At 27.3% G+C, this 15,840-nt stretch overlaps 5 protein-coding genes across 5 annotated transcripts; all 5 read left to right on the top strand.

Annotated features, from left to right (window-relative positions):
• Window positions 1-849, top strand: OCT59_012298 (uncharacterized protein; the record flags this gene model as incomplete). The annotated part of the gene is made up of 3 exons (XM_025312887.2): window positions 1-11; window positions 83-228; window positions 317-849. 3 exons carry the CDS (start codon window positions 1-3, stop codon window positions 847-849), a joined length of 690 nt encoding a protein of 229 aa, XP_025188563.2.
• A 2,818-nt stretch (window positions 850-3,667) lies between these two features.
• Window positions 3,668-4,933, top strand: OCT59_012297 (uncharacterized protein; the record flags this gene model as incomplete). The annotated part of the gene is made up of 2 exons (XM_025329930.2): window positions 3,668-3,678; window positions 3,751-4,933. The coding sequence occupies 2 exons, from the start codon at window positions 3,668-3,670 to the stop codon at window positions 4,931-4,933; spliced, it is 1,194 nt and encodes a 397-aa protein (XP_025188562.2).
• A 2,940-nt stretch (window positions 4,934-7,873) lies between these two features.
• On the top strand, window positions 7,874-8,938 carry OCT59_012296 (uncharacterized protein; the record flags this gene model as incomplete). Its single annotated transcript, XM_066134359.1, has 3 exons — window positions 7,874-7,911; window positions 8,268-8,474; window positions 8,548-8,938. 3 exons carry the CDS (start codon window positions 7,874-7,876, stop codon window positions 8,936-8,938), a joined length of 636 nt encoding a protein of 211 aa, XP_065989630.1.
• Window positions 8,939-10,429: 1,491 nt separating this feature from the next.
• On the top strand, window positions 10,430-12,706 carry OCT59_012295 (uncharacterized protein; the record flags this gene model as incomplete). Its single annotated transcript, XM_066134358.1, has 2 exons — window positions 10,430-11,172; window positions 11,253-12,706. The coding sequence occupies exons 1-2, from the start codon at window positions 11,115-11,117 to the stop codon at window positions 12,704-12,706; spliced, it is 1,512 nt and encodes a 503-aa protein (XP_065989629.1). The 5' UTR covers window positions 10,430-11,114.
• Window positions 12,707-14,270: 1,564 nt separating this feature from the next.
• On the top strand, window positions 14,271-14,856 carry OCT59_012294 (uncharacterized protein; the record flags this gene model as incomplete). Its single annotated transcript, XM_066134357.1, has 3 exons — window positions 14,271-14,505; window positions 14,579-14,745; window positions 14,842-14,856. The coding sequence occupies 3 exons, from the start codon at window positions 14,271-14,273 to the stop codon at window positions 14,854-14,856; spliced, it is 417 nt and encodes a 138-aa protein (XP_065989628.1).
• Window positions 14,857-15,840: the final 984 nt, after the last annotated feature.

Here is a 15,840-nt window from a genome sequence, read left to right as displayed (position 1 = left end):
ATGATTTTAAAGTAAGAATAATTTATTTTATTATACTATAATTGTTACTAATTTAGTAATAATTTATTATATATTTTTTAAGGTATATTTACACTGGTGAAATCGATTTTGCTAAGCAATCAGGTGAAAATATTCTTGGATTGCTAATTGCAGTTGATGAGTTACTTCTTGAAAAATTATTCGATCATATTCAAGATTATTTAATTGAAAAACATAATAGCTGGATTGGTAAAAATTTTATGCTTGTTCTTAACGCTGTGTTTAAATTTTCTAATTGCAAGAGAAGGGAACTTTGAATCAAACATTATCAAACCAGAACTTGCGAATATAATCGCTAATTGGATCGATAACAAAGATGCTAAGTTTACTCGCACCATTAGTGATCCGTTATATAAATTTAAACTTATTTATCGTGGTAGTCGTGATGGAATTAACAATAAATCATTTAGAGGTAAATGCAATGGTCGAGTAGCGAGTTTAGTTTTAATTGAAGAAAAAAAATCAAACATGATTTTTGGAGGATATAGTTCTATCGGATTTAGCTCATTAGGAGATCAATATTTATCTGAAAATAACGCACGTCATTATTATTCATCAGATAATTTTATTTTTTCATTTGAAAACAGTGAAGATGTACAGAATATGAAAATAGGACGTGTAATAAATAGCAATAAAGCCATTTTGGAAATGGGAGATAGTGTTGGATTTAATTTTGGTTGGGGTTCGTTTTGTATGGATAAGAAAGTTTTCTATATTAACAAACGGAATTATTATGAAAGTATTTCAAATGAAGAACATATAACTGGTACTATTAAAGAGGTAGAAGCATTTGTTGTCACTAATAACTAATCTTGAAATTTAATTTTGGCATATAATAGTAATTAAATATCAAAAATTTTAAAGGTTAAATTAGACATTTTATAATGAGATATTCATAAGAGGAATACTTAACAGTATTAAACATCCCTCAGAAATAAAAAAATCTTTAAGAATAATAGAATTTGGCCATGAAAATCGTTTTAGAAAAAAACTAACAAAGAATCAATAATCATATCATTTATAATATACGCAAATTAATCAAAATGTTTGATTTCAAAAATCATACCATTCATCAATGACTTTATAATATATTAAATTCCTTAAGTTGCAGCGCTTCTTCCCTTGATACTAAGACAATATATAATTAAAATTATATCAATAATTGTATGCATTATATAAAGAAATATAATATATACTTACTATCAAAATCTTTAGGGTAAATTATTGAATTTATTATAGTTTATAAAAAATCGAATTATGCCCAAAAAAAGACTAAGTGATTTTTTGCTTATTACCATCAGAGCAAAATTAGATTAGTTCCGGAGACTCATGTCCTTTTATATTTATGATGATTAAAGAGACATAACTAATTTAAACTTTTTTTAATTATTTTTATCTACAGGTTCGTAATGAATCAAAAAACGTATGATGATTATTTTTTTCACAGTAATACAGGACATTTTCCCGATAACTTTGACCAGCATTACAGCAAAATACAAAATATACGGGACACTTGAGAAATTTGATTGTCTGGTTGTCGGGTTGTCTGGTTGTCGGGTTGTCGGGTTGTCGGGTTGTCGGGTTGTCGGGTTGTCGGGTAGCCGGGTTACTCGGCAGTAGGTAAAGTAATTAATTGTTACATGTTATATACTATTATACTATATTTATTTATATAATACGATTATATAATCTGATATACTCATGTCACGGGTTTATTTATACTTTTCTAATAAATAACCTACTGCCGAGTAACCCGGCTACCTGACAACCCGACAATCGTATTTCGAATTTTGCTGTAAAACTAATGTAGGCCAATGGTGTCGAGCAAACGTCCTGTCGGGAAAATGGATGTCAGGATTTTGTCGACATCGTACTTGTATTAGTATTAACAACTATAAAAACATGGAATAGATCAGGTGTAAATGAATTATATGTCATGATTCAATTCAAAATTATTTAATCAGATTGCTCTAAACATAACAGTTATACAGACCTTTTTTAATTATATAGATGATAACTATTAAGTCATATATAAAAAGTTTCTCACACAATGTATTCAAAAAATACATACATATTAGTCATGAAATATATGTTTCATTTGGATATTTCTGTTTATATATGAATAAAACGTTAATTTATCTTATATTTTTTTTTATTTTATATTCAATTTATTAATTTCTAAATAGATCAAAATTTTATAACCTTTGTAATCTCTCATTAACCTTAATATCAAGTACTACGATTATTTAGTTGAAGATAATCACAATTTTAAATTTAGATTAAACACAGTTTTTACTATCAAATTTATTTCTCAATATTTTTTGATTTAATTACTTTCTATCATATGAAATCGTCATTTTTTTATTGACTAATTTGCAAAAATTTCTCATAAAAATATATTTGTACAAAATTGTATATTAAAAATAATAATAAGATTTCTGAAATAGGATTAATTTTCTGCGGCAAATAGTTTTTTCGTGATTATTGTATGATTTTAATTTAGAAATAGTATTTTTTTTTTTTAGCTGACGATACATGAGTTCCTTTTTTTTTAAAAAAAATAGCAACGCACTTTATTGAATTATCTGGATCCAAAAAGGATCATAATTACATAGAAAGTACCTAGAGCGAAGAAAGATAAACTTTCTACACCCTATAACTAAGTAATCGTATCAAAAATTCTAATTTAAAGTCTAACTAATTGTGTTTGACTAAAATTTAATATTGTTTTTTTCTTAAACTACGCTACTATGCTACACAAAAACTAAAACTAATTACACCAGACGCCATCTAACTCTATATATACAGTACAAAAAAAAAAAAATGAAAAAAAGGCTAATCCCTAAAAACCGCAGAAACGTTATGGGCGGATCCCACTTGAAAAAAAAGGTCTCGACCTAAGCCAGCCCTAATTGACATTCACTAAATCTAAAAAGACACCCTAAACCAAAACTACAGTTTACCGTTTAAAGCAAAGCTAGACTAGTACCCTGAAAAAAACCAAGAAATGTCCCCCAAACCAAAAATTATTTACACGAAAAAACTACACGATAAAATAAAAAAAAATTTCTCTCCAAAATGACGTCAAACCTTAAGTGATAAGATTGCGAAATCACCTGATTATTGTTTGGTTGCGCCATTTACGTCACCTTAATCTGATTGGTGCCGAAGATCATCCAAAATTACCTTTTGTGATTTCGAGCACGTGTAAAATTTTGTACTGCGCCACGGCAACGAAAAAATTCCCATTCATATGAACATGATGCCAATTACAATGCGAATAAATAAACTAATGCTGTGTGACCTTCCTAATGGCTAATGGCTTAATAAATAACCGACAATAATTTATCCGTACGCCATTTTTTCTTATTTTTCCTTTAAAAAAATGAAATTAGTATCTCATTCCAATCTTTCAAAGGACTTTTCCTTAATAATAAATGGTGCTGATGACTACGATGTTATTATCCAAGTTGGTGAAAACCAAAACACAAAAGAATTTCGTGCACATTCTGTTATTTTACGTGCTCGTTCTCCCTATTTTAAAGCTGCGCTTTCAGCCAATTGGATTACAAGGAAAAATAATATGATTATGTTTAATAAACCAAACATTACTCCAATTGTTTTTAAGATGATTTTAAAGTAAGATTTAAGAATGATTTATAATAGTCATTAATTTAGTAATAATTTATTTATAATAATATATTTTTTAAGGTATATTTACACTGGTGAAATTGATTTGGCTAAGCAATCGGGTGAAAACATTCTTGGATTGCTAATTTCAGCTGATGAATTACTTCTTGAAGAATTATTCGATTATGTTCAAGATTATTTAATTGAAAAACAAACCGAATGGATTCATGAAAATTTTGTATTTGTTCTTAATACTGTACTTAAATCTCCTAGTTGCGAGAAATTGCGAGATTATTGTCTTAACTCTATCTGCAAACATCCAACACAATTATTTTCTTCAAATTCTTTCCCCTCAATAAATAGGGAAATACTTCGTTGCTTGCTTAAAAGTGACGACTTACAAATTGAAGAAATTATCATTTGGGATAATTTAGTTAAATGGGGTATTGAACAAACTCCTGGTCTTGAAAGTGATAGAGCAGAGTGGAACAATGAGAATTATAAAGCGTTAAAGAAAACCTTAAATCAATTTATTCCTCTCATTCGATTTGTGGAAATTTTTCGTGCAGATTTTTTTGATAAAGTCCGTCCCTATAAAGCTATTATTCCTAATCATATTTTTGAGGAAATTGAAGAATTTTATTATAAGGACACCATACCAATATTTACAATTTCAACACCTAGAACTGGTCTTTTAAATAGAAAAGGGAACTTTAGATCAAATATTATCAGACCAAAGCTTGCAAATATAATCGTCAATTGGATTGATAAAAAAAATGCTATGTCTACTCGCACTGGAAATGATCCGTCATACAAGTTTAACCTTGCTTATTATGGTAGTCGTGATGGAATTGACAATGATACATTTAAAAATAAATGCAATGGTCAAGTGGCGAGTTTAATTTTAATTAAAGAATATAAATCAACCAAAATTTTTGGTGGTTATAGTTCCATTGGGTTTAATTCATTAGGAAAGAATTATTTTGATGAAAATGGTTACCGATTTTATAATTCATCAGATAATTTTATTTTTTCATTTGAAAACAGTGAAGATATACAAAATATGAAAATAGGTCGTGTAATAAACAAATCTAGAGCCATGATGGAATATTTCTGTAATGGGTTTAATTTTGGTGGTGGTTCATTTCGTATGGTTAATAATATGTTTCTTCTTAATAATTGCAATAGGTATGAAAAGATTTTGAATGATGAATATGTCGGTACTATTAAAGAGGTAGAAGTATTTGTTGTTACTAAAGAATAGTACCGTATTCCTCCGAAAATAAGCAAAATATTTTTGTTATAACATTGCTTATTTTCGGATAGTTCGATTTTTTAAAAATGATAACATGATTCCTGTAATTGCTGATCTTTTAACATGAAGACGATCAATTGTTTAATTTCAGTTGGTTATAGTTAATATTTTTACATTTACCGTAATGTGTATGTTACGATAGTGACATGACTGACACAATGTAATGTAATAAAAAATTTTAAATAATAAATATATGTTCAAATAGTCACAGAAAATATATTTTTATTAATGAATTATATCAAACAATTGCCCAAGTTTTAACGCAAAACTAGTTAATATTCAAGGTTGTTGCTTATTTTCGGGTATAAATTATTTTAGGAGTTGCTTATTTTCGGGGTTGCTTATTTCGGAGAATACGGTATTTCTTTTTAAATTATATTAAGTATGTCAAATAAAATTTTATAATAATAAAGGAATTATGAAGTTATCTATCACAAGTCTGATATTGTAATTATATTCAGCAAAAAAAATAAAAAAACAATAATTGTAATATCATATGGATTCAGTTGTCAAGAAAAACACAGAAATTGTAGTGTTTTTTTTTTTAGAAAATTAGATTATATTATGGTTTTTAAGTTGTAATTTTCTCAAAAATATATTAGTAACAACCCGTTGTTTTCGCACCAAGATCAATGAACCTAAAATGATATAGTAAATAAATTGTGCGCAAAATAATTCTACAATTCTTTAAATGATCGACACTCATGATACGAATCTAATAATCTAATCCATAGTACAAGGTTTACTTAAACCATAAAATTATCAAATAAGATACAAATCCTTTATTATTAAAAATGTAGTTTTTTTGAATAAAATTTAACTCCCAATTGAAAATATACATTAGCCCAAAAATCATCTATATCTATATCTATCTATATTAATATAATAAAAAAATACATGTCGATCTTCTAACGTTTAGATTAGCCTGTATAATCATCTTTGAATTGTGTAATGCATGATTCATCTGCGCCTAACAGTACTACTAATTATATACTAGCAGTTACCCGTTGCTTCGCACTGGGACTAATGAGTATGTTTAAATAGGCCGAGAACAATTTGGTATTATAATGTAATACTAAGTAAATTAAAAATGGTTACAGTTTTTTGATTAGTAGAATGATATAAATTATATTTAGAATGATATAACTATAGTGCATTAGAGTAATTAGTAAATATCTGACATGAATACTTATGAAAAGAGTACATAGTTATAATAAGTATTTGTAATCAATAAATGGGCTAATTAATTTTTTTTAATTTCAGTAATAAAATAGTAATTATTAGCAATTTGTATTAATGCTATAATTTACTGATTAATATTTTAACCATAATAATATAGATCAAATATTTCAGGAGCAGACAGACCACCCATTACACAATTCAAATTATTTATACAAAATAATCTAAATGTTACAGAATTTTTTTAATTATATAGATGAACAGTATTTATGTATTTATGATATTAATTTAACTTACTTTAATATGTGCTATATAATGAAAAAATTAATATATAATATATGATATATCATATGAAACAGAGATCAAAAATATATTTTATATTATTATGTGTGTCTACTAATTTTATTACAGATTACAAATAAAATTGTAAAATCATACGAAATTATAATATTATAAATAATTTTAATTTTATAATAGCTTTTTTAAAATATTTTTTTTTTTTGGTAATTTGATAATAAAGCTACGATAATTTCAAATGATTAACATTCATAGTACGATTTAATGATTTATTATAAAATAAAATGATCGGCATTCATAGTACTAATGATATGGTAATGATCGGTATTCACGATATTGATTTACCGATCCAAAAATTTAAACAGATAATAAATCAATAATACAGATAAATAAACATTATATCATTATACAATTTTATAATTTTTTGTATGACTAATCTAAATATGACCCATTTTTTTTTAAATAATAGATAAAAGGGTTTAAAATTTGAATGCACCTGCACCCACTCACGTGACATGATTTTAAAATTTTATTGGTGATAATCAATCTATTTTTTATTTTTTACTTTGTTTAGGAACGTTTTTTAATTACTCTTTTTTTGTAGGAATACCCTGAAGACGAAATGGACCCCTAAAAATAAAAGGTGTTTTTTTCAATTTTTTTTCCCATTCATTTCGTTCAAGAACAACGTTCCTAACATTCTTTCGTAATTTTTTTTTTATAGGAACACTCCCTGGAGAGACTCTTAAAGACAAAAGGTAAAATTTTTTTTCATTTATATTTGTTAATTTCGTTTAAGAACATTCCTAACATTCTTCAATAATTTTTTTTTATAGGAACACCTCCTGGTGACTCTTGGAGGTGAAAGATAAGTTTCCTTTTTTCGTCTCTTTTAATAATTCCATTTAAGAATGTTTCTAATGTTCAAGGAAAATCCTTTTATATACCGAACCTCTAAGTTTTTTCAGGGAAAGTTCGATATATAAAAGAAAATCACGTGATTAATATCCCAATTTCGGCCAGAATTAAGATGTCTTGGCATCAATTAATTTAGGCAAAAATTAAGTGGTTCTAATTCTGGCCGAAATTAATTAATTTCAGGCGAAATTGGCAAATCATGTGACTGAGTTCGGTATTACCGAACTACTATATGCCGAACTTTTACCCAAACCGTGGGTTCGGTATATCGAGATTTGACTGTACCTAAAGTAATCCCTTTATGAATATCTCAATATAAAATACCAAATTCAATTTTTTTTGAATTTTTTTAAAATTTAATTCCATTAAATTCCGAAAATAAATATTATATATTGAGTCTCTTTAATATTTCAGTATTGTTGCAACAACATGTGAAAAAAAAATCGCGAAACGCCTAAAATTTCATTTTTAAATTAAAGTCTGAATTTATTAAAAATGTGTTATTCGGCAAATTTCTTATTAGATTATAAGAAGTACTAATATTTGCATTGAATAAAAATTTCATTTACGTAGAAGAATTATAAGGTTTAAGATAATGTATGTATTGCTAAAATCTGAAATGATTTTAGATAGAAAAAGAAAATTATTTGATATTTATTATGAATATAGCATATTTTATAACAACAAAACAAATATAAACTTTTAGCTTGAGCCAAACTTTTCAATTTTTCTCTTTCTCCTTTTCTTTTTTGTTTTTTTTCAAAAAAAAAAGAAAAAAAAATTTTTTTTTTATATTACGACTATTGAAAAAAAAATTGAATAAAGTTTTTTATCTTTTCATTCAATCCATAATTCAAATTTTTTTTTAAAAAAAAAGTTTCTTATGCAGAGTATTTTTTTACAAGAAAAATAAGTCAGAGGTTAACCGAATTGTGGAAGAAATATATTTAAAAATACAATATACTATAAATCCTATTGACGCTTCGGATCGAGTTCTTGTTGCAATAATTAAAGCATTAATATCATTAAATAATGACCCATCAAGCCCAAGACAATTGGCGGCATGTATACAAAAATATGGTTTTACGCAGTTAGGGTAAAGTAAATTAAATATTAATTTTTTTTTTTTAATTATTAAATTATATTAATAAAAAATATTTCTTAATTAGTGGTCAAACTCCTTATGCGACAGTATCAGGTCATATATCGACACATTTTTCTCGTGTTCGTAATCAAGTAGTTCCAAATCCAATCATAGTAAAACAACCTCATCCAACAATCGCAAAGAGATCACTATATTATTTCCTTGATCCTGATAATATTTTAAGAGAGTTACTTAAAGAATATTTTTCAATTGATGAAAATTTACAAACTCAGATAACATCATCTTCACCGGTTAAAAGCGAGTCTGATGTTTCAATAATAAATGGGAATCAATATTGTGCTGAAACTCCTCCTTCAACTCCATCTTCGATGAAAGATATCGAAGAGGATGACGATGATGTAATAAATAAACCTATTAGTGATAGCGATAATGCGGAAACGAGGTTTGTTGAATGACATATCCTAAATTTAGGAGGAGATTAATCGACTCTTACATCTTAAAAAGAAAAATAATAATTATATCATTAATATTATCAAACGTTTTAATTTTATTCATATTAATTGCAATGTAAGAAAGGACAATTTTTGTTTTATAAATATTGTAGTGTATTTTTTTTTTTCAAATTAACAATAGCAATTTCAAGCCAACCATCAAAAACATTTTTCTTTCTTCATAGTTTTAAATAGAAGACTGTCTTATACCGTATTTGCCCAAAAATAAGCAATCACCAAACATGGCCCGCATTATAACAAATTTTGGCCCACATTATCAAAACTTGGCCGCAAAACTTGTTGCTTATTTTTGGGCAAATACGGTATATATATCTCGTAAATAGTTAATAGTTAGTAAATAATAAAAATATCGTGAATGATTTTTTTTCTTGAAGGAAAAAAAAAGAGAGAAAAAAAACGAAAATAAAATTAAACAGAAGAAAAATAACATTATTTTCGTTGGTTTATGTTATATTAATGAATTCTTTTTACGAAAAAAAAAGTCTTTTTTCTCTTATTTTGCTTGATTTTCGCACTGAAAGAATTTTCCGATTAAAACTTGTTCAGAGAAAAAAAAAACATGGTACCCTGACTTTTTTTGCGAGATCCGATCATAATTTAAATAACATAAATATGATATCATCTAATAAAAAATTGTTTACATATTGCGAAATATGTCAAACCGTCAAATATTATCATGATCCTTTTTACCTTTTATTCACAAATTCATACACGTGTTTATTTTTAATTCTTTTGGACAAAAAAATTAAATCCTCTTCGTTGATTTCATATTATGGTTTTCCTAATGTAATGCCGTAATATACCTAGTAAATTTATTAATTATGAGGCGTAGTATTATATTTTAAAATTAGTATATAAATTTTTAGTATTTTAAAATTGTATGACGTTATAAATGTAACGTTCGAGACGATTGCCAAGTCAAGTGATTGGGATGTCAGGTGATTTGAACTGTAGATCATTTTAGAAATCTATAATTAGGAAATTTATATTTAAGGAAATGGTATTGAAGATCAAAAACGAAGAAAAATTCAAAATTTCAAAGAATATGAAAGATACTATTTATGAATTCATATAAATAGACATAAATATTGACGTTGTGGAAATTCAGGTTACGAATTTAGGAATTTATTTTGTCAAAAATTTAATTATTATTTAGTATTGTTAAACCAAGCATATTATTGTATTTATTTATATTAATAAAGTATTAATTTATTAAGCCTAAGGTGGCAACGTGATTTATCACGGGCTTAGGTCTTAATGATTTCTCACGTACGTACAAAGATATAAATATAGAATGTATCTAAATTTACTGTGTTTCAATTTAAAAAGTCACAAACTTTCCATATTAAGTTTAGTATATCTAATTTAAGAACGTGCATGACTATCATTTGTGAGGCTGCGACTATGAAAATTTTTTTGAAAAAAAAAAACCTCATATCAATTTTCATTCATGCTCAAGTTTTCGTAATAAATATTTAATAAAAGAAAAAAATAAGATTACTCTATGATATTACCATTCTTTATAAAAATAATATGAAATTTTTTTAATGATGACAATGAAATCAAATGAAAGCCTCAAAATTTCTTGGGAATTCTTTATTTTATTACAATATTTTAACTGACTTAGGAAAAATATGATGAAATTTAATATTTGAAAATCTCATGACAATGTAAAATTGAGATTTATTAAAAATCATACTATTAATCATACTGTTAAAAGAAAAAAAAAAAGAGAGAAATTAAAAATAATCAAGAATCTATTAAAAAATTTTAAAGTATCTATGAATTTTCCCTTTTTTATATAATTTAAAAAAAGAAAATTTTTTTTCAGTAGATTGAAGATCTCGAATAGCATAGTATGAGAAGAAAAATATTTTTATCAAATTTAGTTAGATCATAATAACAATGATATGTCCATTTAAAGGAAGTTTATAATTCAAAACGATGAAGAATATACAACTACAAATAAAATATTTCGAATTTCAAAAATTATATAAATCCTTAGCTTTTTCCTTCGAAAAATCTTCAGTTCGATTCGAAAAAAACTAGAAGTCGAAACAAAAAAAAAATAAAATAAAATAAAAACAAAAATAAAGTTAAAGAAGTCTAAAATTCAATTATGAAGTTCACGACTCTTGCTTGTTTGGCAATCTTGGGGATTTCGACCTTGAATGAAGGTGATTATTATTAACTTGATTATAAAGAAAATAAAATTTTTTCTAAATTTTTTCTAATTCAATTTATAATATATGTATAGTCAATGCTGCTCCTATTGCCGAGATCGGAATAAATAATAAACGCGACACAACACCTTCATATGATTATAAAGACAAAAAGGACAAAAAAGATGATTATTATGGTGGCAAAGATGATGAATACTATGGCGGAAAAGATGATGATTACTATGGCGGCAAAGACGACAAATATGATGATGACAAAAAGAAATCCTACTACAGACGATCTGCCTTAGCCTCCCGGGGTAACAAAGATGATGATTACTACGGCGGCAAAGATGATGATTACTATGGCGGCAAAGATGATGATTACTACGGCGGAAAAGACGATAAATATGATGATGACAAAAAGAAATCATACTACAGACGATCTGCCTTAGCCTCCCCGGGTGACAAAGATGATGATTACTATGGCGGCAAAGATGATGATTACTATGGCGGCAAGGATGATGATTACTACGGCGGCAAAGACGATAAATATGATGATGACAAAAAGAAATCATACTACAGACGATCTGCCTTAGCCTCCCCGGGTGACAAAGATGATGATTACTATGGCGGCAAGGATGATGATTACTATGGCAGCAAAGATGATGATTACTATGGTGGCAAAGACGATAAATATGATGATGACAAAAAGAAATCATACTACAAACGATCTGCCTTAGCTTCCCCGGGTGACAAAGATGACGATTATTATGGTGGCAAAGATGATGATTACTATGGCGGCAAAGACGATGACTACTATGGCGGTAAAGACGATAAATATGATGATGACAAAAAGAAATCCAGCTACAAACGATCTGCCTCCCCAGGCGACAAAGATGATGATTACTATGGTGGCAAAGATGATGATTACTACGGTAGCAAAGACGATGACTACTATGGTGGCAAAGACGATAAATATGATGATGACAAAAAGAAATCCAGCTACAGACGATCTGCCTTAGCCTCCCCGGGCGACAAAGATGACGATTATTATGGTGGCAAAGATGATGATTACTATGGCGGCAAAGACGATGACTACTATGGCGGTAAAGACGATAAATATGATGATGACAAAAAGAAATCCAGCTACAAACGATCTGCCTCCCCAGGCGACAAAGATGATGATTACTATGGTGGCAAAGATGATGATTACTACGGTAGCAAAGACGATGACTACTATGGTGGCAAAGACGATAAATATGATGATGACAAAAAGAAATCCAGCTACAAACGATCTGCCTTAGCCTCCCCGGGCGACAAAGATGACGATTATTATGGTGGCAAAGATGATGATTACTATGGCGGCAAAGACGATGATTATTATGGCGGCAAAGACGATAAATATGATGATGACAAAAAGAAATCCAGCTACAAACGATCTGCCTCCCCAGGCGACAAAGATGATGATTACTATGGCGGCAAAGACGATGATTACTATGGCGGAAAAGATGATAAATATGATGATGACAAAAAGAAATCCTATTATTAAAATGTTTTTTGAATAGGTTTTGCATAATATTAATTTAGTTTCCTTTCCAGAATTTTAATTTTAAATTATTTGTAAAAAAACGATTTTATTTGAAAAAAATGTGAATAGTTTATTTTTTATTTGTAAATTTTTTTAAATTTTTTGAATAGTTTTCCTTCCCCTTCCCACCCCACCAACTCTTATTCGATAATGAATTTACCTAGTTATCAAAAACTTTCAACGTTACATGATTTTTTAATTCTTCATTTGTGAAATAATATTATAATTAATAAAACTAAATATTCCAGGCTAATTTTTAAGATTCTTCTCGTCTATTTTTCGTGTCAAAATTTCTGTGCCATTTTATCATGTACAGTATATGACATTACGATTACCTCGATTATCTCTAAAGAATATTACATACTGAAACGATTAACAAGTGGTCAAATTTTTTTCAATGTACTAGATTTAAATCTATGATCGTAAATATTTATTAATATAGACTTTTGAGCGCCAACCATTCCAAATCAAACGAACATTTGATTCCAAAAATTTCGTAATTTATATAAATTCAAAGAAGATACGTGATTGGGCGGCAAATACAATTATGTGATGTCTCCAAAAGGATTAAAACAATATTATTTCCGATTAAAAATTTTAAATATGTTTTATTTTATCAATTACATCCAATTGAAGACTGTTCGGTTGTAAAAATATGTGCTGCAGCGATAATAAGTTGTGTAATTTACGTGACCGTAATATAATAAGTTAAATTTTTAATCAATAAATTATCTAATTTGAATTATTAAATTTAAAGTAAACTTTAGCGTCTTTAGTTATTAATTTAATATGTTAACAATCACCATCGATTTATATTACTGCGGTGCTGAAATAATTTCTTTTTTATCCTTTTTTTGTATCCTCCTTTTTCTTATTTTAATTTTTTATTATTGTTAAACACCAATAAATACTGGTCAAATCAATATAACGAAATACGTACTAGTACATAATACAAAACTACATTATGACAAAATTTACGTTAACTAAAAGTTGCTTAGAAAACCTACTATCTAGACTAACTTTATTTCTATGTACAGTATGCCGCCGTACGAAAGATCGGCCATCTTCTACTCGTAGAAATAGATCAATTTATAGTATAATAAACGAAGAAATAGTATCTTCTGCTAGACCAACAAGTAATAAAAGAAAACTAGTAGTTTGTAATTGTCCTGATTGTGATGGCAACTTGGTGGATTCTCGCACAAAAGAAGTTCACGATTCCAGAATCACCAAGATCCGGCTGTACCACCCGTCATGCTAGTAAAGCATCTTATTACTAATCAACTAAAACTAGATTTAACCACCTTAAAAACTAAGTACTCCTAATATCCATAGACACAAGTCACGCAACCCACAAAGTAGTCATCAATGCGATCTGCAATAGTGTCGTGAGTTCGGAGTTCGGCTAAATTTCCTCCCGATGATCATACCGCAGAAAATGATTTATATCGGCTAAATTTATGCCGATCCTTTTTTTTTATAACCGTGGAATTCTTTTGAAACAAACTTACTCTTAACAAAATTTATGAGTTTTAACAATGAAAATCAATTAGTATCTAAATTTGATAAATTAAATATTTCTGATAAAGATCTAAATTCATCAAAAATTAATCATGAAAATTGTTATGACCCAGATAATGACAAATTTTGGTGTAAAGAATGTGTTCGTTGCATAATTGAAGGATGGACCAGTGGAAATGATGATATTGATAATTTTATCAAGGATACGATTTATGATGTACGTTATGGGGAACATACTGGTAATTGTAAATATTGTCCAATATTTCTTGAATGGGTTTCCATTTGATTGATTTAAAGATACGAAACAAATAGGTGAAGGTGGATTTGCAAAAGTGTATTCTGTAACTTGGATTGATGGTATGGCAAAATATATTAAACAAGATGATGGAAATTGGATAAAAGAAGAACCTAAATCCATAAAAGTTGCTTTGAAACTACTAAATGAATCACAGAATATGTCAGCTGATTTTTTAAATGAGGTAATTTTTCCGATTGGATTTGATATTTTTAAATGTATCAGTTTTTCTCAACATAATTATTAAAATTTATCTAATTTATTTTAATTTGAATAATAGCTTGAAACACATTGAAAATTAAATTGTTTACAAAGTAATTCTTTAAAGTTTTATGGAATAACTAAAGATCCAGAAACTGAAGAAATTATGATGGTCTTGCAATATGCAAAAAATGGAAATTTGAGAAATGTTCTTTCAAATAATTTTAACAAAATTTTATGGAATGAGAAAATTAATTATTTACGTATGCTAACATTGGACCTTAAAAATTTACATGAATTTGGATATTTTCATAGAAATTTTCATAGTGGAAATATATTAAATAGTGGTGGAGCTTCTTATATATCAGATTTTGGATTATCTGGACCATCAAATAAACAAAATTAGATAAGATATATGGTGTGTTACCGTATATTGCTCCAGAAGTTTTAAATGGAGAACCATATACATTATCTTCTGACATTTATAGTATTGGTGTTATTATGGCTGAATTATCAACTGGAAAACCGCCTTTTTATAAAAGAAATCATGATAATAGCTTAGCATTAAAAATATGTAATGGACTCAAACCAGAATTTGAAAAAGGAGCATTTTCAGAAGACAGTGAAGGTATTAAATTTTTAAAAATAATTAAGATAAATGACTAATTTTACTTAGGGAATTGCTAACCGTCGCCTGGGCTGGGTTTTTTTTAAATATGTCACGTGATGTACAATATATAGTAAATCGGCTGATGGCTGATTTTTTTAACTTTTGATCGGTTAAACTTAAAATTTTATTGCGAAGATATTTTTTAAAAAGTTTTTTGCAAACACATTTATTCAAAATAATCTTATTTAATGAAATTTTATTTTATTTGCAAATATTAAAATTTAAGTCACACATTTACGATTTTAAAAAAAAAATCACCGTATTTATTTTTAATGAAGCAATACAAATAAAAAAAACAATAACAATGATAACAATAAATAAAAAAGATAAGTAAATTATAATGATCAAGGAGAAAGATGCTAATAAAAAAAATGAAACAACAATGGAATAATGGAAAGTAATAGAAAA

The sequence above is a fragment of the Rhizophagus irregularis genome, chromosome 2 (genome assembly GCF_026210795.1).
Source record: "Rhizophagus irregularis chromosome 2, complete sequence".
NCBI lineage: Eukaryota > Fungi > Glomeromycota > Glomeromycetes > Glomerales > Glomeraceae > Rhizophagus > Rhizophagus irregularis.
Note: the sequence above shows the minus strand (reverse complement) of the source record. Positions and strands in the feature narration are given on the sequence as shown.